Source organism: Camarhynchus parvulus, chromosome 4 (genome assembly GCF_901933205.1).
Source record: "Camarhynchus parvulus chromosome 4, STF_HiC, whole genome shotgun sequence".
NCBI lineage: Eukaryota > Metazoa > Chordata > Aves > Passeriformes > Thraupidae > Camarhynchus > Camarhynchus parvulus.
Window position 1 is genome coordinate 7,311,364 of NC_044574.1, and position 26,190 is coordinate 7,337,553.

At 41.9% G+C, this 26,190-nt stretch overlaps 2 protein-coding genes across 7 annotated transcripts in view; one reads left to right on the forward strand and one right to left on the reverse strand.

Annotated features, from left to right (window-relative positions):
• The window catches only part of CTBP1 (C-terminal binding protein 1), a 235,946-nt gene extending 227,674 nt beyond the window's left edge, over positions 1-8,272 (reverse strand). For both annotated transcript variants that reach the window (XM_030947038.1, XM_030947037.1), the window contains exon 1: positions 8,164-8,272. The gene's annotated coding sequence lies outside the window, so the exon portion shown is untranslated. The remainder of the gene's footprint in view (positions 1-8,163) is intronic.
• A 616-nt stretch (positions 8,273-8,888) lies between these two features.
• MAEA (macrophage erythroblast attacher) overlaps positions 8,889-26,190 on the forward strand; it is a 49,241-nt gene continuing 31,939 nt past the window's right edge. For 2 of the 5 annotated variants that reach the window (XM_030947174.1, XM_030947170.1), the window contains exon 1: positions 8,989-9,103. In XM_030947174.1, coding sequence (XP_030803034.1) covers positions 9,035-9,103 — 69 coding nt within the window. In that variant the 5' untranslated portion in view covers positions 8,989-9,034. The other 3 variants (XM_030947171.1, XM_030947172.1, XM_030947173.1) reach the window with 3 other exon arrangements.

Here is a 26,190-nt window from a genome sequence, read left to right on the forward strand (position 1 = left end):
GATAAAGATATGAGCAGATAACTGAAGCAGGGTCACACATGAAGAAAACTGTGGAAACCTAAGGTGCAATTTGTACTTTAAACTATACTCTCCTAAATTTTGTCATCAAGTTTTATATGTAAATGCTCTTCTCTGTCAATTGATTAAACTGATCAGATTAGAGAAATAACAGCCCATCTTTTCACAGAATTCAGAGAATCACTGGGTTAGGAGACCTTAAAGATCATCAAGTCCAACCCAGCCCCAACACCTCAACTAAATCATGGCACAGAGTGCTACATCCAGTTTTTTTTCAAACACATCCAGGGATAGGGATGGTGACTCCACCACCTCCCCAGGCAGAGCATTCTAGAACTTTATCGCCCTTCTTGTAAAAAACTTCTTCCTAATATCCAACCTATATTTCCCCTGATGCAGCCTGAGACTGTGTCCTCTGCTTCTGTCAGTTGCTGCCTTTTGTTCAAGATTTAAACTAGACATGTATAATCTGTCAATTCTCACTCTCAAGGTACTAACCAGCCAGCTGATATTCAGCTACCCTACAAAACCCCACATTAGTCACAAGTGTCTGAAAAAGCCTCATGAGCACTATGACTTTTTTTCTGGCAACATTTTATTATCAAATCACTAGTATTTTAATTATTTTTAATGTTTTAGGACTTCTGATGCAAATATGTCAGTATCCAACATGTGTGCTGCTGTAAGAAAAAATATTGCTTATCTCAAAATTTCATCAGTAGATATTGAAGGAATTACCATTACACCTGTTTTGTAGATGGAAAACAGAAATAGAAAGGTGAATTGATCTGCCCTAATCCAATAGCAAAGAAAGAAAAACACTATTTCTTCCAATTCCACTATTCCTATCCATTAGGTTATACAGTGTCCTATGCCTGAAGTATCAGGTTGGTTGTTCTTAAATATAATACATCCTAATAAAGGAGGATGATAAAACAATTTCAAAACACACTGAAAAGGAAATTAATTGTTACACATCAATAGCTATATCTGAGTTTTGCTCTAGATATGGAAGCTTTCTGCTTCAATCTAAAATAGCAATCTCTACATAAATAAAAATTTCCCAGTGAAATAATAATCCATTATTAATGCAATAACGATGTACCATTCCAGAAATGTCAACTCCAACATTGGAAGAAAAAAGCAAAATATTGTCCACTGATAGCAGCAATTCAATACTTTTTCCTCCTCTTCCTCCTTATTAGCAGAGAATACAATTAGTGAACTTTTAATACCTTTGAAAAAGTGACAATTTAAACAGAAAAATCAATAAAATTTGTTGACCTTTCCCATTGTGAAAACAATTTGTAACAAATGTGAATTTCACTGTTGTTGGGTCTGTTTTTTATGATTTGGCCTGAAGTCCAGAAGCATACATTCCATTCATGGGTTTAACCAGCAGTGTTGCACACTGATAGTGAATCCAGTCTCCTGAAAAGGTACCTGATAACACCCTCTTAGAGCAGCTGATAAGGGAAACTGAGGGTTTGATTATGACCCAAAAAAAGCTCAAAGTATTTCCTAGCAGATCCACAAACACCTTAAAACTCATAAGACCGTGCTTCTAGACTGTGCTCAACTACTAGTTCCCCTGCCAACTTCTCATAAAGCAAGTGTTTTACAACCTCAGTGGGGGCAGGCAGGAGGGGAAACCCAAAACTTTAGTGTTTTATTAAAGATGTGTCTAATACATTGCCAAAACCCCAGTACACTTTAGCACCTATTCCTAGAAAGCTGAACACACCTCATGTCCCCCAGATGTCTCTGCACTCCCATAGTTAAATGTACTTTTCACTGGTACAGGGAACTGTTCCCTCTATGCTGGAAATTGAACCTGACCTCTCCCCTTTCTGTTTCCTAAGCTTTCAAATTGCTAATCACTAATTAGCATCTCTGGTGGCTCTCTCAGAACAGCAGAGTTTTATGTGCAAGCATGACAATCCTTCCCATGCCCCTTGGAGCTGATGAGCATAATCTCAAGTTCTTCCCAAAGAAGCTCAGGATAACACTGAAGCCTCTCAACTCAAGGAAAATCAGAAATGTGGTCCAAGTCTCTCTGGCTGCAGTCCAAACTCCCCCAATATTTACCAGCTAGAACACTAAGCTCTGATTTTATTTCCTATGACCACCATTTTTGAAGTTTAAAAAAAATCCTAAACATATATCATAGACATGCTTAAAAATAGGAATGTGAAGCAATCCAAATAAATCAATATTGCTTCATTCTGCAAAAGCCTAAAATTCATTCACTCAGAATAACAGAATTTACCTGATTTTGTGCTGCCACTTCATAATGTGAAAATCTATGCAGGGTTCTGCTTTTGTTTTGTTGGAGTAGGAGGATTATTTTAATATGCAGAGGATTGGTTTTGTTCCTGTATGCATGAGCCGCTGTTGATATTCCCAACCAGAAAGAATCCTTTCTAGAATTATCATCAATATATATTACAAGAGAGTGTTTACTTCCACCCTGCCTCTCTTCTAAAAGCCTCCACAGTGTTAATTCCCAGAGCAAGGCTACAGGTCTCCTACTCAAAATTTCTCTTCAGATTTTCTAATCCTTTTCTCCTTAATCTCCATTATATGAAAAGAAACCCACATATGCATGGTCTGTGGGAAGCTAAGTTACTTTACCTCTCACCATAGTTACCACATCTGATTTAACCACTGGCTCTGGACATTGAATCATTATCCTTTAAGATTTCTGATTTTACTTGTGTATGCCTCAATACATTCATCAAGCATAAAATTCTACAACCAGACTGATTTTAATATCGTTAGTAGACGATTACATTTCAATTCATGCAACTGTAAGATAACATACCATCCACCCTTGCTATTTCTGTACTGTGTACTGCTGTTTTCCAGGATCTCAGAAGCAAAAATGTTTAAATGTTACGTTATTGACATGGTTTTCTGTCTAATCCAGTTCTTTGAATGATTCAGAAACAATGTTACATGAAACAATACTACATTTCATTAGTGTGCTCAACTATTCTATTAGACTTTTTTGTTTCTCATGGTAACCAATTTTATTTGACTTAACGGAAGCTGTTCAAATATTTAAAGGCACTCCGAGATGGTAGGAGTTTATCTAGGAGCATACATGATGTGTCACAGATATTCCTTTCCTTGCTCTTTTGGATTCCCCCCTTCCTCCCCCCTTCAAAAACAGTAGCAAACAAATGAGAATCTCGACCTGCCACACTGCACCGGGAACGTGCTCGCTTCATCTGTTTATGTAAATATTCAAGTTACAATGGGCACATTTCGAAACCAGCAGCTCGGTAGATAAAACAGATGCTTCTTACGTTCCGTCATATGCACCGAATCCCTCTGCCAGAATCGCCAGGCGCAACGCAAGAACTAAAGTATAAACATCTGCAACACCTCTCTGTTTTGTTAACATTCTTTCACACGTTTTCTTGCTAACTCCAAAAAGGCTCGACGGTGTAAAAAAAGAGAGAGAGGAAAAAAAAAAACAAAAAACAAGCCAACAACAAACAGTGAAATTGGAAACATCTGCGAGATAGCTACGGAAAACGGAATGAAACATGAATAAACAAAAACATGGCGAAAGTGGCCTGGGGTTGTTACACTGTCAGATCATTTTTCCAAGCCCAACATCAAGGCTTTTGTTACAAGCAAAGCGGTCATTTGCATGGAGAACCAACAGGGTTTCCTCTCCTTCGGCGGCTCCGCGGCCGTAGCACACACACACACAGACAGACACACAGACAGACACACAGACACACGGTGGCCGGCTCGGAGCCGGAGCCTCCCCGGCACACAAACACCGCGGCCGAACCCCGGCCCCGGCGCGCAGCCCCCGCGCTCCGCACAGCCAGCACTTCCCCACGGAAACGCGATTTAGGCATAAAAAACAAGAGACGAACCTTTGGAGCGCTGCCCCAGCCGGAGTTGTGTGTGTCTCCCTCTCCCTCTGCTCTGATGTTGCTGACAAGATCAGGCTGAGATTAACAAGTCCATGCTACTCTGCCAACCTCGCTCCTCCGGCGGCTGCACACACGCCGGGGGCTCGCAATAATACCAAACTTTCGGAAAGTTAAAAATGGAATGGGTTGGAGGAATGTAAAGCAAAATGGCAGGGAAGCAGAAAACACTGCCTGGACAATTATTGCAGCAGCAAGCAGGGCACTGCTCTGTAGTCAAGGCTGTGTCAGCACTTTCTTTCTAAAACCCCCCATTTTCAGGGGGCTGTAATTCAGAAAGGAAAAAGAAAGAAAAAATGCTTATGGCCAAAAGCATTGCAGGTAAACCCCCTTCCCTTTGCATTTTATATCACCCATTTAGACCATTCAGAAAGTTACAGGAGTCTGTGCACTTCTCAGGCAGTCCCACATGCCTTTTTTTATGCAAATACAAGTCTTTTTTTTTTTAAGAGGTTTCACAAGAATTTGACCTACATTGTGAATGTCCCCTCCTTTTTTTCTTCTTTTTTTTTAATAAAAGCAATATAAAACATACCTTAACATAGAAACCCGATTTGCATAAACATGGCATAATTTCTAAGTTCTACATGCACATTGCCTGAAAGGTGCCAGATTGGTACCAGAGATAAGAAAATGCTCCCACGGACGATCCAGCACAGCCTCTACTGAGGTCTCAACCCCAATTCATTATGGTAACTTGGTAACCCAAACTGCTGAGGGCATCTGCACTTTCCCTGGATAAGGAAAGGGTCCTTATAATCATGTTAAAACAAGGAAACAAAGCGTTTGATCTGTATTTACTACTTTACAACTACACTCTAAGCAGTGACACATCAGGGCAATCACTGCTGCTGTTGATAATTGCAGGGTTTTGGTGGTGGGGGCTTTTTCTTTTGTTTGTTTGTTGGGTTTTTCCTATTGGCAATTGGGTTTTTAACTCCGATACAGAAATAAAACTTTTTACACAAGCCATTTACACTGATGCTTTTCAGTTATGTTTAAAGTTACAATAACAAAACGAAGGAAAAAACCTCCAAACCATGAACTATATAGGCATATTGCTACTTTATTTTAAAGTAAAAAGACACCTTTATTGTAAAGCCTGTGCAGCAGCCTAAGCCTGCTGGGCAAGAAAACCAAAGCACAAGTCTTGATTGATAAGGAATAGCCAAGAAACATGGAGAATCCATGATAATGAACAATACCAGCACACCCACCTGCTCAGAGGAAGAGAACTCTACTGAACAGTGGGACAACCTGTGCTCCTTGCCACCAGAACCAGCACAGGCCTTCACATTCCTGCCTCAGGCCAGTCTGGTCTGCAAATACAAGGAATGATGGTGACACACACACCCCCAACTCTGCCACCTGGCACTGGGGTTATAATGGCCACGGAGAGGAAAGAGAAGCAAGTGTGGTAAAATCTCCATCCACGGCAGTTTTCTTCAGTGTATGAAAGCAGAGCACTGAGGTTTCTGCTCTGTTCCACCAAATAACACACAGAGTGTTTATGTTCCTGAAAGATACATCATTTGCATGCAGTGTTTAATGGTAGGCAGATGTTTTCCTCTGATCATTAATCTGGAGCAAAGTGGAAGGCTACTGGAAACAAATGAGTGAAGTTCTCCTAAAGGTTTGGAGTATTCTCTGCACACTGCTTAAGTTAAACTAATTGCTAATTCACATTAACCAGACACTGAACAAGGACAAACATTAACACATTGTGATTCAACTGGACAGTACCAAGAAATACAGAATGGAAGCTGATTTTTCATTTTCCTTTTATGACACCAGGGGATAAGGAAAAAATAAAGAAGACACAGTACAAAACTTCTTAGTAGATCCAACTTCATACTTCCTACTGAAGAATAAAATATTAGGATTTATAAGAACTCCAAATGCAAAGGTATATAGGCAATTAAATTAAATTTAATTAAATTAAGACTCGGCTTTATAAGTTTGTATGGTAGGTTAAGCAGAAGACATATATTAACCTAATATTTAAGAAAAAAGTACAACTTTAGTACATTAATGACCATACCCAGGAATAACAATAGCCATAAATATTTTGTTTAATTTAGCAGGAAACCACACATTTTAACAGCATCAAAAGATCATTAGCTTAGTTCTCATCCCCACATTTATCATGCCAACATTTACACTATAAATCCACAGCTGCAGCCCAAAGCTGAAAACATGCCAGCAATATGCATAGGTTGTATCAATATTTGCACATGGAGCCTTAAACATAAATTAGTTGACACTCAACACTTCAAGCTCTCTCCCTGAACTTGCAATATTTAAAGGTTAAAGATTAGACATGCTCCCTCTTGTGTTAAACTAAGAATACACGAATGCATGCTGTTTTCTCTGACATGATGGTTGCTTGGCCATCTGTTCCATCAAGCAACCTCTTTAGCTCTGGCTACTAACGTCTGACAAAGCTTCACCAAAAACCCTCCACTTTAAAGACAGATACAGTCTGAGCACATAACCTGTATCCACAGAGTATCTGTGTTACATTAAACTAGCTACTGTATTATCAGAAAGGACTATGAAGAGATTACATGTAAACAAAACCTGTTGCAAATAAGTGTCTTGGACAAATACATACATGACTTGATCAATTACATGGCAAGTCACACTTCTTCAATCCCTATAGGCATCACAGAGTTAAGGTATGCCAGGTTCAAGCTGCTCAGTACCATTAATCATGGGGAATACTGAGAGCAAATTTCCTTCTAAATATTAGCTTACAGGATACTTAAGACAGACAGGAAGAACAGGAATATTTTACAATGCCACATAATTATGTTTGTAAATACAGCAACAATTGAGCAAAGTTTTCGATCCTCCACCCAAGCAGCTCAGGGTGAACCATTCCCTGAACAGAGCCTTAATGGAGTCAAAATCCCCCTTATAAAAATCCTCTTGCAGGATCTGGTCCCAAGATCGTGTCTGAACATGAATGCTAATCCCAGGTGTAACTAACGCAAAAGTTTTACTAACACACTTCTCAAACAAAGGCTTTGCAGCTGGTGTGGGCTTGGTAAATTATGTTTAGGCACACATTTGCTGGTTATGGTCAGCACAAGGCTGAATGCTAGGGCAGCTCTGAGTAAATATCAGCAAAAAGAGTCAAGAGCCAAAGAGAATCCAATACTCAGCTACAGGACTTCCCACACTCCCTTTTATTTATCCTCATCCCTTTGTGATGGACAGATACTTTCAGCGCAATGAGGTCTATGCACATCAGAAATAATGCCACCAAGTATTCTCAGAAACATACTTGCTCTTTCAAACCATGAAAGTTAAATGTGTTTGCTCCTCCTGGAAGCATTGGTGCTTATTTTCTCTCAGTCTTCTGCAGACCAGTAAAAACATAACCGCAATATTCAGAAAGCAAAAAAATCATCACAATTATTGATAAGTACAGGGTTTGGGCTCTCTTTAAAGCTTCAAACTCAAGCAGCACACTGCCTGAAGCACATTTACTGCTAGGGCATCAAGAAACTAAACTTTTGACATCGACTTCAGCAAGAGAGTGAAGTTTGTATTTACTGCACGGGCAGCTGCTCTGGGCACCTTTCCCTTCCTCTGCAAGCTCGCTGTGCTGAAGGTCTGTCCCAGTGCCCTGTGTCACTCTGAGGTGCCCAGGTCACAGCGAGGAGCCGAACACCGAGACACTACCCAGAAAGCAGCTTTAATATTAGGATTGACACTCCAAGAGCGGTTTTATTCCCTTGCACACACATACACAAGTAGAAACTCTGCAGGATCGCATCCCTTTTCCTTTTTTTTTTTTTTTAATAGAAACACTCACGTACGTCCGGCAGAGGAATTACTGTTCGCTTAAACCGGTGCTTGTCACCTTACAGGCACCGGCCAGAGGTCAGCGGGTCACGCAAAGCCTCTGAGCGCAGCCATGGAGATCCCCAGCCCGCCGGGATCCCGCCGGGAGCCGGTGCACCGAGCGCCGGACGGGGCAGCCCCAGCTCCGCACCTGTAGCGCCCGGCGGCGCCGGCTCCGCTCCCCGGCGCGGCTGCGAGGGCAGCGCCGCCCATGAAGGGACCCCCAGAGCCCCCGGCGGCCGAACAGAGCCGCCCCCCCCTGCCCACCCCGTCCCCCGCGGGGCGGGCGGGACCGGCCCGGCTGCGGCGGGAGCTGCGCCCACCCCACGCCTCCGCTCACCGGGGAAACTCGGCGCCGGCCCGGGGAGCCGCGGGCAGGGGGCTGCCGCCGTCTCCGCTATTTAAACCTCTTCCCGCCGTCTCCGCCTCACTGGCTCCCACTCGCTCCCTCCGCCCCGCGGAACTCACGGGGGCGGCCCCGCCCCTCCCGATGTACACACAGCCACACGCCGCCCGCCGCTCCGCCCGCCCTCCCCAGGCGCACCGCCCATTGGTTCAGCAGCCTGCCCGTCAACGGGAGAGGCTACAGCATTGGCTGGCGGCGCTGTCGATCACATTGCGTCCCGCCCCACGCCCCGCCCCTCCCCTTCCCGGACACCTCGGGGGTGTTAAAACGGCCGTTTGAAGTCACCAGCAAAATTTACTTTTAGGCCCCACCCACTGAGCCCCAGATCTGTTCTGATTGGGTCATAGGAAATGGCTCTCTGCCGCCACTGAGTGGCTGGGTGTCCATAACCCCCCCAAATCCCGCCTATCCCGATGCCGTAATCCCATTTGATTTGTCCGCGCATCCCCGCGGCTCCGCCCATTCCCACACCCCTGCCCATTCAGGAGAGGCTCCCCGAGCTCTTGGGCGGTGCCAACACTCACGGTGGAGGAACGTGAGGGAAGGCAGCCCCTCATTGGCCGGCGCGCCGTCGCTCTCCCTCCGTCACCACCCCCGCGGAGCGTACCAAGGCGCGGCGGCGCGGGGTGGCAGGAGGGGGGGAGCGCGCGGCGTTGGTTCGGCCCGTGTCCATGAGGGCCGGGGCGGGGCGCGCGCCGTTTCCCGGCATGCCGCGCGCGCCGTAGGTAGCTCCCGCCGGGACGCGCTGGGAAGGAGGGCGGGAGGGAAAGGAGGGAGGGGGGAGGCGGCCGGTGCCCGATCCAAGATGGCGGTGCAGGAATCAGCCGCTCAGCTCTCAATGACTCTGAAGGTGCAGGAGTACCCCACTCTCAAGGTGGGTGCCGGGCCGTCCCCGGCGCGGGGGGAGCGCGTTAACGCCCTCAGCGTCCCGCCCGAGCAGCGCTGAGGGGGAGCCCCTTCTCCTCCCCCCGCCCCTTTCTCCCCGCCTCGGGAGCCCGGGGCTGTGGGATGGAGGTTGGGGCGATTCCTATCGCGTAGTTCCCGCCTGTTCTCGTTTTTCCTCCGCTTGACGTCTCGGCTGGTGCCGCTCCGCTGCTGCTGTTCCCATCCCCCTCCGCGGAGGGAGAGGGACGTGCCTGGAATACGCGGCTCTTCCGTGGTGTCTCCGTGCCCTGAGGGGACGGGGGAGGCCCCCGGGCCACGCTGGGGACACAAAAAGAGCTGGAAAGGAGCTGGGAGAGAAGTGAGGTCCTTGTACTCGCGGGGTGCTGTGAGGGGGGAGTGGGCTCGGACGGAGCCGGGCTGGGGGAGAGGGGCTGGGGCGTGTGAGTGGAATGTGCTCCCTCAGGAGCACCGAGGAGTGCCTGAAGTGCTGATCCCAAATGATTATCTGCATCTACGTGGCGTTGTTAGGAAACGTGTTAAAGGGGAGGGAGTGGAGGTGGCGGTGTAATATGGTTCCCTGCCTGCTTGGTCCCCCGAAGATGGAGATGAGCTTAAAATACAAAAAGGGTTGGACGTACTGGAGGGCTGTGGAGGTGAATAAGCAAAATGCAGTTTGGTAAAAGCTGTTCCTTAAGATACTGGATCTGCCTGCAGGATGGAGGTCTCCCAGGGCTGCATAGGTGGTCTTGGGCTTTAAGCAGGTGTTGTGAGGCAGGTGAAGGACTCAGCGATGACCTTAGCGCTCAGTGCCTCCGAGAACTGTTGAACTGCAAGGATGATGCTCATAGGAATCAACGGGAACCTTTGTTTGAAGTGTTGTGTTGTATATACAGGAGGTTTACTACATAAATAGCAGCAACTGTGGAAGGGACCTGGGAGAAGGATCTCTATTGCAAAATGCCCATTTAAGCATCTCTAGTGTCAGGGTGTCCACATTTTGCCGTCTATAGGAGATGTTTATGCAAAGTCAACTTTGTTGTGCTGAGATCATGCTGTCCTTCACACGCCGAGCATTGTGTGCCCTTTACAGTGTTGGTTCTGCATGTTCTCTGGCCATGTTCTTCTTGTGCATGTCCTCCTCCACCAGCTCCATTCTGCTTGGGTCTGAGAAGCAGAAGGACAAAGTGTTGATTCCCCTTTTACATGTGAAGGCTCCTTTCTGTCACCCAGAAGTACTTTGAACCTGACAGCATCAGGCTTAAATTTTAAAATCGCTGTAAAGAGCTCTCTGGCACTTTCCATAGCCAGAACAATGTGAAGGCATTTAATATTAAGAAGATCATTTTAAGACTGCATTTTAGGTATATTCCATTTGTTACCACAGCTTTGGTTGCTACATTCCTGAAAAATTACTGGCAGTGAGGATCAGTGAGTTTTTTGTTTTGGTGCTTATGACTTAAGATGAATTGTCAAGGTGCCAGCCATTTCAAAGGTAGAGAATATTTTGGACTAATTATTTTATTTTCACAAGCATTCTTTTCCCCTAAAATACCTTAACAAAAATATACATAACAGAATGGAATGTTGTTTGTAAAGTTAGCAAGCTAAATAGTAAGAGGGTGAGACACCCTTGCACTGAAATTCCTAATTTCCAAGCAAAGGTGATGTTTATTGACTCTTCCCAGCAGCCATTCAACTCCTGGGTTGTTCCTGTAATCTTTAGTAACATTTTTCATTGTTTAAAAAAACCTGCCAGAACAGTGTCTGCTCAAATGTTTTGAATGTGTCCTCTGAAATGTTCTTAGCTGTGAGTCATATATCAAAACATTCTACTGGTGGAGGTGAAAAAGCAGCACAGAGAAATGAACACTAAGGCTAAAGTCTACTAAAGTAAGTTGATATGAAATCTCATTTTGATCTTTAGAAGTCAGATGATGCCTACAGGTTTCTGTGGGACTGAGACTCTGAATTTTTATTTCCAGTTTATTTAATTGGTGTGTAAAATGAATGTGTACCAATGTTTTTTTTTAATTCACCAACACAGTAGCTCAGATGTATCTCTTGGAGCTCTGGACACTGGTGATTTTCCCTTATGTGAGTAAAATATAAAAGATTGCAGACTTGTATTTATATCCTTCCTGTTTCCTCCCTCTAGCTTCCTCATGCCAGCATCACTAGATAATAGTTGTGTAATAGATCTACATTTACAGTGTGTTCCACACAGCGCTTTTCATGTGAGAGAGTGCTTCAAACTGCAGAGGGAAATCCCTGCTCCAGAGCTGAATTGTGGCTGCTGCTGGAGTGGGAATACTTCAGCAGTTCAGCTCAGAGGAAGTAAATACAGTTCTTCAGCTGAATTTAGAGAAGCTCTTTAAGTATACAAAACAATTCTTGAATATTCCCCCCTGCTCCCTCCAGTCCCTTTTCAAGGACAAGAAGGTTGTCAGCTATTCTTCTACCAAACTGCTGTGGAATTTTTTTGGTTTTTTTTAATCCTACTGATGGGGAATTCTGCTAGTCTCAGATGAGAGCATGTAAGATGAAAGCTGACAATTTGAAAATGAATGAATGCAAACATTGTTATCAGAGTTCTTTGCTGAAAATAATAAACAAGTGATGACAGGAAGCTGGATAATTCATCCATATCTTTAGAGTATGAATAATTATTAAAGTGATAGCAAGCTGTATAGGCTAAGACCCCAAAAGTGGAAGATGAAAGACCCAAAAGCAGGAATGATCACTTTTGAAAATGTTCTGGTCTGTTTGCTGGTAAGCAGGTTTGGGTTAACAGCTCTGCTACTGCTCTAAAAAAAAGTTGCAACAGGAGAGTTGTAGAAGCACAGGATATGTCAGTGCCTTCTCAGAGCTACTGTTTAGTTTCTTTTGTTGGCAGCTCTGTCAGGCAGATTTAATAAAATACTAATTTCTCATGGAAATGCCATTCTTGTTACAGGGAAACATGTAGGAGACTGGGTTGATATGAAGTGCATGTTGTGTCTGCCCTGAGTCCACAGAAAGCACCTCTGCAGACAGTCTAGTCCAGTAGGCTGCCCTCCAAGCAGGGTCAGCTGGAGCAGGTTGCTCAGCACCATGGCCAGACTGTTCTCAGTTGTCTCCCAAGATGGACATTCCAGCCTCTCTTGGCAAAGCTAGTCCAGTATTTGACTGCTGTTGTGGTACTAAAATAATGTAATCTTTTGTTGACAGGAAATTTTCTGTATTTCAGTTTGTGCCCATTGCCTGTTGTACTTTGATGGGGCACTGTGCTGAGAGGAGTCTGGCTCCATCTTCTTTGTTATCCCCACCTGGTATTCATTCACACACCCTGACAAGGCTTCCTCTGAGCCTTTTCTGGATTGAACAATCCCAGCCCTCTCAGCCCTTTTTCCCATGTCACATTTTCCAGTCTGGTAGTGATCTCTCTTTACTCATTCCAGTGTGTGTCCATGTTTCTGTTGGATGGGGGAGCCAAAACTGGACACAGCACTTTGGGTAGGTCTAAGTTCCACTTAGAGTAGAGAGGAAGGATCGCTCACCTTCCTTGAGCTCCTGGCTGTGTTTTTCCTCCCACAGCCTGGGGTACTGTTGGTAGCCTTTGCTGCAGGAGCACATTGCTGTCATGGGCAATTTGTCCAGCAGGACCCCAGACTCTGTTCTGCAAAACTGCTTCCCAGCCTGTTGACTCCAGCTTAACCTGGTCCAAAGAGTTGTTTTTTCTCAAAGTGTAAGACTTTAATTTCTCTTTATTGAATTTATGAGGTTCTTGTTTGCCCATTTCTCCAGCCCAGTGAGATCCATGGAATGGCACCACAAGCACCTGGCATAGTGACAGCTCCTCCTGGTTTTGTGTCCTCTGCAGCCTGGGGAGGTGCACTCTGATCCACCATCCAGGTCACTAATGGAGATGTCAAACATCTGAACAATCAACTTTTTATCCAGTGAGGCAGAAGTGCACGATTAATTTTTTGCATAACTGGTTGCAGTACTTTATTCTTTTCCCATGTTTATAAGCTTGCAGTTGGTTTTGAACCTAATTTTAAGAGTCAGGAGTACTTTTGTCAAAACTTTGAACAGGTAGCAGCAAAAGTTGTTCAGTGAAAGTGGTTCAAGCAGGACTTCAGACAGAAGTAACAACTTGTAACATTTAGTTCACTGTCTGTACATCAATGTAAGAAAATACAAATACATATCATGATAGCATCATAGAATGGCTTGAGTTGGAAGGGACATTAAAGATCATCTTGTTCCAGCCCTCCTGTAAGAGTCAGGGACACCTTCCCCTACACCAAGTTGCTCAAAGGCTTATCCAGCCTGGCCTTGAACACTTCCAGGGAGGAGGCATCTGCAGCTATCTGGGCAGCCTGTGCCAGTATTTTACCATCCTCACAATAAAAAAATTTCTTCCTCATATCTAATCTAAACCTGCCCTCTTAGTTGGAAACCATTCCCCCTTGTTCTGTCACTATGTGCTATTGTGAACGGTCCCATTCCAGCTCTCTCATAGGCACCTTTTTGGATTATCTGAGTGCTTTTCAGACAGAAGGTTGGCAAAATAAGCTAAGCCTGGATGTTGGTGACAGCTCTGCACTAACTCATCATGAACACTTCTCACACTAAATCCATCTTCAACCTGGATGCTCTGACTCACCAAGTGTGTTCAGTGTCCGTGCCGAGCGTTCCTGTGCTGCTGAATAATGCACTTCCTGTTTTGACACATGGTGTGTGTGTGTCAGCAAACAAGTGTGAAATCTTTCCTACTGCTGTTGTTTTCCTGCACTACACTCTGTTCTAAAAACACTCTTTTAAGAAAAAGCTAACACTGGCACTTTGTAAGAAGTTTGACATTGTGCAGTAGCTGAAGAAATTGGCTCATTGGTTTCTTTTCCACCCCTGCCCACTCACTATAAAATATATTTTAAAGTGATTTATGAAGGAAGAAAACACAGTAAAAGACAGTAACAGTGTGGTCATGACCTAGAGCTGTTGCTTGGTTATTAGTACCCCATTGTGCCTGTAGGAAAATACTTGAAGAAAGCTATTCTCAAACATCTCACAGAAGATCTCCTGTTAGTATCTTCCAAGTGAACACTTACCTGATGTTGCAATTGCTGCTTGCACCATACTTGATTTGTAGTGTTTTCACAGGACAGTGGCCTGTGGTCTTGTGAGTTTGGTTTGTGTATGTTTGGTGTAATATGTTTGTGTGGTAGCTAGTACATTTGGATCTTAAATGTTGACATAAGACAAGATTTGAGTCTTAGCATAGTGAGTGTTTTTCAAGAGCTGGGAAATGAGTAAAGATGACCTCCAAACATTTCCTAGCTACTGCAATAGGAGGAAAATGCTTTACTTGGTGTGCTCCCTAAGCATCTTCCCACTGTCTTTCAAATCAGTAGTTCCTGTATAACCAGCACAGGAGTGTGCCTTTCAGGCTCACAGGTTTAGGGAAGTACTGTTCTGGCAGATTTGCTGGAAGGGCACACTGACAGCATCCATCAGTCCTTGTTAAGTCAAAAAGCTGCCTGAATTGTACACTTGGCCTCCCACAACCTACAGCCTGAAGACACACTATGTGGGAAGTATTTGCTAACCCAGAATGTGAAATATGCCAAAGTAATTGATTACTTACAATATGTGATATTTGATTTAAATAAAACAGTTTTTAAGATACTTTTATTTTGATAGTAATTTAACTACTTCTCAACTTCTTTTGATTTACTTCAGCTTTTTAAGAGCTCTGTGGATTAATTGGACTTGTATACCAGTGAAAATGAAAGTAAAACAGATGATACATTGAGTAGAACTTTGGTCATTCATATATTCTGATATGGGTCTGCTAATTTGAATCAATAATGCTTAATTGTCTTACAAGAAATGCTGTCCCTTTGGCTGGAATAGGTTATTTTGGGAGCAATTTGATTGGAAATGGGATCTCTAGCCAGTATCATGGTGTCTGGACTGTGCAAACACACAGAAGGACAGTGACCTCTTTCATTTAAAGAGGTAAAGAGGTGATGCTGTGATTAAAATGAACAAATATTTGGAGAAGAGAGAAGGATCAAAACAAATGGAAGGACTTGCTCAGGACACAAACCTGCTGAGTGACCTTAGCTTTGCAACTTAGCTTTGGCCAGGAAGCAATGCTTAGGTTCTTTTTAGTACTCCTACTAAAAGAAGAAAAGCAAAGACATTTCTTGTGAGCTTTAAGTGCAGGATGGCAGCTATAAACAAGTGCCTTGGAAAGGCCTCTGATGTCCTCAGGGTAGTTCTAGACAGGCCTCTAAAATGGCTGTCAACTTCCTTCTCTAAGGATGTAAGACAATTTTCTGTAACTGTAAAATCGCTTTGTAAAGCACTTAATTTTCTTGTAGGAAGCTTTGTTCAAAAGTTGATAATGTATTCAGAAATAAGTTACTTGCAGTTTGTGTAACAGGATAATATTCTGAAGGAGTGTGATTGCTTCTGTTGACTAAGTATGTGTATAGCAGATGGATAGCCCAAGAATTTCTGCTGTTCATTCTCTCCTGTATTGAAGTAGCAGCTTTGAATAATATAATGATGGTTTCTGTTGAGACACAGCTGCTCTGGAATACACAGAACTGTCTTCCTGAGTTGTGAAACTGACTTCTTTGTAACTAAGGCAAGCTACTAGGCTTTACCCTTCCAAAACATGGAAACTGTTTTTAAAAAGAACTGGTTTTTAATAATCCAAATTGGCTCCAACTGCTTTTAGGCTTATGAAATTACTTAATTTGGCTCTATATCTCTTCAAGATTTTATTTTAATACTTTATCTAATTAACCTAAATCTAGACATTATTCTAAGCCATCTATTCCTCAAATATACTACTACTCTTTTAACTTTATTTTCCTTTTCTTATTTTGCCTAGAACAAGGAAAAACTATTTTAAGGAATTGATAAGAGCTACTAATCAGAAGAGCTCACTGAAGAGGTGCTGATATCATTTACATTTTAGAAAAGTCCAGTCACAAATAATGATGCTGACTCTGGTCTGAAGTGATCCAAGAATCGCTGAGGAAAAAATGAACTATATAAAAATACAGAATTTCAGTAATTCTCCATTGAAGTTCTTAATTGTTATTTCTTTGAGGGAAAATTTTCAGTAGTTTATTGTACCCTGCCTCATTTTTCTATGGCATCATATATGGTATATGTCCTCTATTTTTCTGTTTGTTGAAGTGGTGAGCATGGTGTTATAATTTAGTCTCAAGAAAAGACCTGAAGCTTGAAGGTGTTTCTTGTGAGGTTTCGTTTTTCTCTTGACACTGTTTATTAAAACTCTTCAGGAGATGCTTAATTTTTCTGACATGTTCCTATATTTCCTTTTTCTTGCCTAAAGTAGTGCTAAGTTGTCTTTGCTTTTAGTTTTTTGAAAGGTAATTTCATCACTGCACCTCTCTTGTTTTCCCTAGCTGTCTGGCCAGGCTAAATTTCATGTAAGGGCATTTGAAGAAAGCTTTTTTATAGCTCAAAGTCTTCAACAGAATTGTCTTGGAGACCTGTAGATTCATACAAATCTCTGGTGCTTTTCAGGTGTTATAAGCTAACACAGTTGAGGAGAGGAAGCTCACCATTTTTCTGCCCCTTGAAAGGAGAGCATAGTTCTGTAATGGTTCTCCCCACCTAATCGGGTAGGACTCTTTTTATTTTATATTTCTTGAAACTCTTTTTTTTTTTCTTCCCCCTAATTTTGTGACTTCATGTACTTGATAAGATTTTTACAAATCCATTTTTAATTCCCTCCTGCTCGTGACTGAGTTAATTTGAAAAGATACACAATGTAGGTTTTTATGTTTTTTTAAAAATCACATTTTATGTGGGAAGGAGTTACTTTCAGCCAAGATACTTTAACACTGAGGATGCACACAGAGATCTGTCAAGTCAGGATATATAGTTAAAAGTTTCCTCTGTAGGAATTTGTACCAGTTAGACCCAGTTAAGTACTTTATATCAAGTACAGAAAGAAAATGGATGTTCTTTACAGAATTGCAAACCTGTGTAAATGATGCTTGTTTCTGTTGTCTGTACTGTTTTCTATAAAAATTAGTTTTTAGAAACTTGGAAAATTCAAGTTAACAGGAGTCTGGAGAATAGCTAATGATCTTACTTATATAACCAAATACTTCTTCCTTCAATTGACTTTTTTGAAGTCTCACTTTTACTCTAATTTCCAATAACCAAATGATAGCTATACAAACTGTTTCTTACTATTTTCTGGTACATCTGAACTAGTTTCATCCATGCAGTTACTGTGGGCTAGAAACATTTTGAATAATCTTGTGATCTGAAAGTGATTGTGTTTTAGTTTCCATTTTTATTTGGAGCTCCTTAGGGTTGAATCTATATAAGTAAAGAAGGAATTTGGCCAGTGTTGTAGTGTGAGAACTGGTATGCTGAAAGTGTAATGTAAGGCTAAAGATTTGGAGAAGAATAAAGGCTTACATTTTTTTCAAAACTTCAGTCATGAAAGAAATGTGTAATTCAGTTTTTCAGCATTGGTCTTGTACCAGTTAGAAAAACTTGTGGGCAGCATCAAGGTGGTATTTGGAATTTTGCACACTGGCCATTAGACTTTGGCCTAACATCCTACACCTCCAAAGGAGCAGAAATGCAGCACGTAACACTTGTTATAAAAAGCTTTTTTGTTTTGGGAGAAACCCCTTTCTCCTGTGTTGAGTCCTCCTCTTAATTTTCTGATTAAAATGCTGAAGTAGTCTGGGGATTTTGCTGGATAGCTGTGGAGGAAAGACAATGTAGAAGACTGTTTCCATGCTTCTACTTTAAGTAAAATTTTAGTCAGATTTTTAACATACGTAATTGATTTTTCCCTTCCAGCCAATGGCTTGTTGATGCAGAAATAGTATCCTGACTAATCCACTATGGAATAATGTACATCAGTTAATGTGACTTTTAAAAAGTGCATTCCATATAAAGATCTTGGAGTTGTTTTTAAAAAACTGAAGTGGGCAGTGAGGTGGACTTGGTTGATAGTTTATTCATATTACTGAATGTTTTTTGGAGATAAGCCTTACCAGGAACTCTTGCAAGAAAGACTGAAGTCCTTATGCAGATAAGGAACTGGGCAAGATAAAAAACAAACATCAAGATTTAGTAGCCAGCTTTTCTAATGGAGGAAGATTGGTGTTAGGATTCTGCTGGCATCCTGGTGATATTCAGCTGTTTGAACAGCCTGGGAGAAAATGTAAGTGCTGAGATGAAGCAGTTTCGTTGATGATACTAAGATCATTGAGGTATTACAGATGTAGCCAAAGTGTGAACCATTAGAGAAAAAAATAGTGAGAGACTTAATGGGTGTTAAAATATATTACATTCAGTATAGATAAGTGCAGTGTGATACAGTTTTTAGGTATGGTGGAAAGAAAATTAATCTTAGTCTTATATATATATAATAACTGAGTTAGAAGTGATCATCATTGGTCAGTGGGATCTCAGGACTAATAGTGAATATTTTGTGTGGGTGGTCAGGTTAATGTTAACAAACACAGGACAGAAGTGTTGGGAAGGGGGAGAATGGAGAACTCAGTACACAGCAGTTAAAATCCATGGTTTCTTCTCTCAAGTAGTATGAGTTACTCTTAATTCCTCCCTTCTCTCATCTTGAGAAAGGGTTTAGTAGAACTGGAAGATGGCTACAGAAGGGTGAGAATGATTAGAGAGATGGAATGTCTGTCTTCAAGGAATGGTTCAAAGAGTCTCTCCAATATGAAGATATGTGAGAAGTATGTAGGAGAAGGAGAGGGTTCCCTTTTTTGCTTCCAAAACAAGAACAAAAGGGTTTCAAGTCAGTTGAAAAGTCAAAATCAAAGAGTATTTCTTCACATAGTTCTGAGCCTATGAAATATCTCACAACAGGATGTTGCAGTGCTAAAACTCAGGTCAACAGCAGCCCGAGTTTGTGAGTGAGAAACACCCTGTGGTGTTAAATTCCCATTATTAAATTCCCATCTCTGGCTCAAGAAGTCTAGTGAGACTTTTGGATCAGTAACTTTGTTCTTGCCTTTTTTCGAGTGCCATCCTCTTTCTGATATCATCAGAGAAAAGACAGTGGCAGAGAGGGGATTTTTGGTCTTATCTGGTATAGTCATTCAGATCTTCATATGGAAATGTATTTGATGTCTGAGTTAGCAAAGATGAATTCATTAAATTAAGGTAGGAGAGTACTTCTGCAGACAGTGTTAAATTCAGGTTTCTGCTCGAACCTTGGCTAGCTTCAAAGCTAATCTGAGTTTCTCAGAGTCCTGCCAAGTTCTGAAAGTTTTTGAGGGTGGAGATTCTGTCACCTTTCTGGGCTGCTGTTCCAGCGCTTACCAAGTCTTCTGATTGAAATATTTTTTTTATGTCCAGCTGGAATTTTCTCTAGTGACACTTGTCAACTCAGCGTCCTTCCTTTTTGCTCTGTAACTCCGGAAGGTCTGGCTGGCTCTTATCTGTGACCTTCACCTTTCGGTGGTAGAAAGCTTTTATCAGATTGTGCTGTTTCCAGCTCCCAGAGCCTTGCCTTCTGCAGCAGCAGAAACAAACCTGCCCCTCTCAGCTTCTCTTGGACTTTTTTTTTAATCCTCCAGCCAGCTCACTGTCATGGTGGCAGCCTTCTGGACTCTGTCCAGGTTGTCAGCATCTCTTTTTTAGTGGGAGGCAGGGAGTGACCTGAAAACCAGACTCAGTATTCCAGATGAGTCTGCATGAGTGCTGAGCATTACAATCACTCCTCTCAACCCATTGCCTTTAGTCTTGCTAATGCAGCCTGGGATGGGGTTAACTTTCATTGCTGTGAGAGCTGTTGCTGATTTATGTCCCACCTGCTGTCCATCAGGACCTCTGCATCTTTTCTTGCAGTGGTGGTCCTAGCCAGTTATTCCACAACCAGTGCTAAAGGCTAGAGTGGTTTTGTGCCAGATATTGGGCCCTGGTGTTTGCCTTGATTATGTTTCATAAAGTTCTTGGTGTATTTCTCCAGTTTGTCATTTTTTCTGAATGGCAGCTCTGACACCCATTTATCAAGCACTCCACCAGTTTGCCCTCTGTGTGTTCTGTAGTGGAGATGGTTGAAGATGACATGTTTGTTGGAGTTGATAACATTCCTGGAGACAAGCAGTAGTTGTAATTGGCCACCAGGAAGCTTTGGATCCACTGACCATTATTCTTAGAGCCTGACTAGTCAGTCCCTAACCCATCTTGTATTCAGTCCATGTCTCCTGTTTGGCCACAAGTGAGACAATGTCAGAAACCTCACTGCTATTGGCATGAGGGGCTGCCAGTGTGCTCCTGCCATTCAGAGACAGTTCATCACTGAAAGCAAGCAATGTTGTCAGGCTTGATTTGCATGTGACAGATCTGGGCTGGTTGTTCCTAGTCACCTTTGTAAGATTGGAAATGGTTGGGGGTTTTTGGTTTTGGTTTGTTGTTTTTTTTTTTTTCCCCGTAACTTTCACAAGAACTGAGATGAGGCATGGTCTGCTAGTCGCCTGTAGGTTTTGTGATCTTCCAGGTTCTCTTTTTGGAGTAGAGGCACAAAACTTGCCCTTTTCAGACACGGACAACTTTTCTTGTTCACTGTGGCATTCCAGCAATGGTAGCAGGAGCTCTCTCCTTTCCTCCCTGCTGCTCCTATGTACCTGTGTATCTTCAGCTTGCTTTGGACTTCTGACATGAGTGAAACCTCTCTCCCCAGACTTGCTCATACATCATCAGGAAGGCTTAAGACAAGACCTTACCAGTAAAGACAAAGAAGGCATTTAGAAGTAAAACCCTGTTGTCCTTGGTAGTTGGGTCACAAACTTAATTCTGTAGATGCTTTTCATCTTCCTTAAGCTGCTGATGTTTGTAAGGCCCTGGTAATTGCAATTTCTTATTTGAAGTCTAGCTGAATTAAGTGGATGTATATGCTGGCTGTGATGGTAATGAGAGCTGCATTTCTAGCTGTAGCTCAGAAGGCTTTTGTCGCTGGACAACTACAACACCTCTGCAAAGAAGATCTCTCCACAGTCCATGTTTGTTTTGTCCTGTTGTACTCTATCCCAAGCAGAGAGCCCTTCAGCAGTGTCTGTGTTCAATTTGTTTGCAAACCCCAGGTGCTCAGTGAGTGACTGTGTCTGTTGTAGAAGCTGCAAGTGTGCAACAGGCTGAAACTTTGCCACATTCCCAAAATGCCATTCAGCTGCTTAATAGAATTCAAGGTGCTACAATGAGCATAAGTCCAGTCTGGATGTCTGACTTCCAACAACATAAATGCCACTGAACTTTTTAAGCTTTGATCACTATAATTAATAAACTTCTATGAGGGGAAAATGGTCTGCATTCTCCTCTCCCTTTTCATATTGTTAAAGGCTGGATAGATGGTATGCTCTTATCACAGGTTTTCTAAAGGCGTTTTTCTGTGAGTCTGTAGAGATAAGCAAGAGCTGAGGTGGGAGTGTGTTCAGCAGCTGTTTCTATATATTCAGTTTATGGAGAGACTACAAAGTGTGCACATGTAGATACATTCAGAAAACCTTAAGAAGAGAAGAAAAATTAATCTCTGTAAAATCTTGATAATGAGTGTAAAAGCAATATGCATTGTAGGACTCTGTGTAAAGGATTAGCTGGTTTAGAATCACAGAAGGGTTTACTTTGAAGGGAACTTGGAGATAATTTAATTCCAGCCTTCTTGCCATGTTCATTAAACCAGGTTGCTGGAAGCCCCCTTGAACACTTCCAGGGATGGGTCATCCACAGCTTCTCTGGATAACCTGTGTCAGGGCCTTTCCACCCTCACAGTAGAGAATTTCTTCCTCATATCTCATCTAAACCTGCCTCTGCCATTTTGAAGCCATTGCCCCTTTGTGCTGTCACTCCATGCCCTTGTGAAAAGTCCCTCTCCAGCTCTCTTGTAGCCCCATTAGGTACTGGAAGGTGCCATAAGGTCTTCCCAGAGCCTTCTGTTCTCCAAGCAGGACACCCCCAGCTCTCTGAGCCTGTCCCCACAGCAAAGGGGCTCCAGCCCTCTGATCACCTTTGTGGCCTTCTCTGGACTTGCTCCAGCAGGATCAGATCCTTCTTGTGTTGAGCTGGGTGCAGCATTGCAGGTGGGGCTTCAGAAGAGCAGAGTAGAGGGGGAAGATTGCCTCCCTTCACCAGCTGCTCACACTTGTTTTGATGTACTCCTGTATGCAGTTGGCTTAAAATTATTTATATTTCTTTAAATATTTATTTGCAGACTGATAATTAACACTTGAGAAGTGTGTACAGTTTGCAAAACATCAGGTTACAACATATGCAAGCATTTAATACTGGCTGGCTTTTTTTCTATTTTTAATGTGTTTTCAAAAAACTCAAGAAAATAGAATCACTTAGTAAGTGAATGGCTTGCTGAAAATTTTATTTTTATGAAAATATATTTAAATTCACTCAGCTTAAGGGTATTTCAAGTTACATTTTATATGGCTTATGAAAAGAAAGATTGCCTACAGTTGCCCAATTTGAATAGTTTTAGCCACTTCATTATTTGAGACCTCTGCCTTGCTTTGGTACCTGATTTGCATTCATGGGCAGGAAGAGGATTGTGTTTGGGCTGAAGGCCAGGTAGTAAACTTCACAGTTGAGTTCCCAAGTGTACATTTAAAAACTCCCCCTGACATCCTTAGCTCTGCAGTTTTCTCCTCCTTGCTCTCAGCTGAGTGATCAACGTGCAGCTCTCCTGGCAGTGCTTCCTCCTCTACCACCAGTTCAAGCTTGTATACCCAGAACAATCCTCATCTAAGTCTTGTCTCTACAGCTAGAGGTTGTTGGAGCATGTTCTGGGACAGCACACCACTTTTTTGGCCTTCTGAAAATAGTGTGAAGTAATTCCTGAAATGAAGAAAATATTTGGATCAGGTTAATCAGTTGTCTCTGCTTTTTTTGTTGGTGTTTAGCGCCTGGAAACAGTCACGCTACAGTTGCAGAAGCCTCCAGCCAAGCAGACTTTCCTTCACATCACAACAAAATTCTGATCTTGGAAAACTTGTGTTACTGGAATTTTACCCCTTGTGTACGTTGATCTAACTTCAGTCAAATTCCTTTTCACTAGTTTAAGTTTGACCTGGTTTAGTACATGCTTAGGTTGAATAATGTGTCTGCAGCTGTGGAAGCTGATGAACAAAAGAAGCAGAATCTATTTAGTGCCACTGGATTTAAATGTGCTGCCCAATAATATTTTACAACTCTCCTTTGTATCCTCTTGTATGCTCACCGTATGAGCCAACTGGGTGTGGCTTTTCAAGCTCTAACGAGTAGGACAAGTTGGTATTGTGCTTATACAGAACACATTCTGGTCAGTACTTGCTGCTTTATTTCAATTTTTCTAGTAGCTGATTTATTCTTTTTTTCCTTAAGGTAATGCTTCCCTAGGCTGAGTTCTGTAGGTTACTCTTTTCTCTAAATAATGACAGTTTAATCCAGGTTTGGTCACAGAATGGTACTGGCAGGAAAGATTCCAAGTCTCTAATAGGTTTTTGGCAATTAATGAGATATAAATCTTGCCTCTGTGTCTTAGTTTGAAAACGTTGGTGTTCACTGTGTTCTAACAATGGTACCTGAAAATCAAGTGAACTATAATTAAAAATGTTTAAAATTGCATTGTCCAGAACACTTTTTTATATGTTCTCCTTTCATAAACTTTCATTATGGGTGGAAAGAAATGCTCCTGTTGGTACAGTGCCTGTAACTTGTGAAGAGTTCTGCAGTAAAGCAAGCCAGTGCTGGGGAGCTGGGTCTTCTGGCACTTTGGAGCTGTAGGAGTAGTAAAAGAACCAGCAGATCAAGATGCAAATTCAAGATAAAATCCTGCTTTGTAAGGAATGTAGTTCTAAATTTTGGCATTCACAGACTCTTTCTCTGTAAAGTAAGTGTAAAATCTGTACCTAGATATGATTCACAAATATTCTCATGAAAACTGCTGGCTCTATAATAAGAACTGCCTGTGCAAATTACGAAAATCTCTGGTAAAGTGTATTTACTGTCAGCTCCAGTTATGCAAATAATTTCATTGTACCTTTAATTTCCCTTGTTATGACACACTAAATTATGTTTCTCAATATGTTTACTTTTATTTACTTTCAGAGTATATAGTGGAAACATTTCAACTCAGTCTCTTCCACAGAAGACACTCAGATTGTTTTTATGCTAGGGGAAAAAAAAGATAAGAGAAGACCTATTGCACCTAGACATTCTAAATGATATATAGTGTTACCAGCTGAAATTGAAAGTTCAATTGTTCTAAATGTCATATGAACACAAACTGTGCCAGAACTCTGCATGCTGAAGAGACAGCGCAGGAAATGGGTGCTGTTACTGCTCTTGAGTGCAGATAAGGAACTAGGCAAAAGGGAGATTAAACACAGACTTTTTTCCCAACTGACTAGATCTGTGTCCAGCTGACTGCTCAAAATTTAACAAAAGCACTTTCTGTACTAAAAAAGGTACCTCAAATTAATACTAGCTTATGAAAGTCTTTATTGATGCAGATTTTCAGTGTGACATGGAAAGCTGATTAGCAAAATACTTGCAGAAATATTTTTTGGTGAACAGTAAGAAAGATGCAGTGGGGCAAAAAGAAGGGAAGAAGTTGTCTTAATGCTGTCTGGCATCAGGTCTTAGAGTTGGAAGTAAGTTTCCATGTTCAGAAACATGAGATGTCAAAATAATGGCCTCCTAGAACATCCATTTTATCTGTGGGTCTCTACAATGTTTCATATTTTTTGTGTAAATGGAAAAAAGAAAAGAGGGTTGGAGATGGAATGTTGTTACATAGGCAGCTGAGAAGCTGTTGAAGCCTATTATTTGTCATGGTTTATGTGGCTTGAGTTTTGGGTGGGTGTACTGCTGGGATTTTAGGGCAAAATGTATAAGGAAAATAATTGTTTTGGCTTGGTGCCTTCTGTGGTAGAGTCTTGTCCTGTCATTTGTTTAGGTCTTAGTTGAGATCCCAGGAACCATTAAATAGATCATTTCAGTCTTGACAAGAGGAGCCCTTTCATATCTTATCAGGATTATCCTTGTCTTTTATTACTGCTAGAAAGAAGCACAACCTCTTGTAGGTAATGCAAAGTCTTGGAAAGCAAATGCTTTGGCTCATCTGCCTTCCTCTGAACCAAACTGTTCTCTGATGGGGAATTGCAGTGGTGCTGTAGGAACCTCTCTGCTGATAGAGCCCAGAAGGGGTGTGGCCTCTGGGGATACTTCCTTGCATGCAGATAATTAGAAGGAGGAAAACTGAGCCCTTGATATAATTGATTAAAAGTTATATGCTTGAAAGATTTGTAATCAAACATATACATGATATGTACCAAACAGAGCACTGATTTGTGCTTCCTGTTTTACCTTTAACATGGATAATCTGATTGCTATCTAAATTATGCCTTTGATTAATGGAAAAGCAATCAAGATTATCATAACTATCTGAAAGAACTCATGGACTTTTTAAAGGTTAAAGATATGGCTGAATTAAGTGTATAGCACTAAAACGTTTTTTAAAATTCCTGGTTTTGTGAAGTAATAGAACTTCCTGTCTAAATTGCTTTTGCTGCCACTGTAGTGGAAGTTTAGTGGAAGCTTAACACTTCCTGTAAGCTTTCCCCAAATCATTCTCCAGGCTGTAGAGAGCTCCCATCCACGTGTCCCTAATGGCCATCAGTAGCAGTTTTGATTTGACTGTTCCACAAAGGTGTGGGACAAGTAGGACAGGAGACCTCCAAGACTGGCAAATCTCTTAACTCAGGAATGGAGCATTAGAGGAAATTAACCGGTTTAGTACATTTGTACAGTTTAGTACATTGTACGTTTTTATCACTTAAAGAAGATTTACACAGGGTTTCTCTTGGCATTCCTCATAGTCCTTGTATGTACAAAGTATATACTACTTTTTAGTATTACTTCCTAAAAAGTAGTCTTTCATGGGTAGAGGTATGTAGGAGACTTGTTGGATTTCCTGAATAACTGTTGGTGTACTATGTATAAATTTTTCAGTAGCCAATATGCATTATACATGCTTTCTCTCAAAGGTAACTTTCTCTTTTT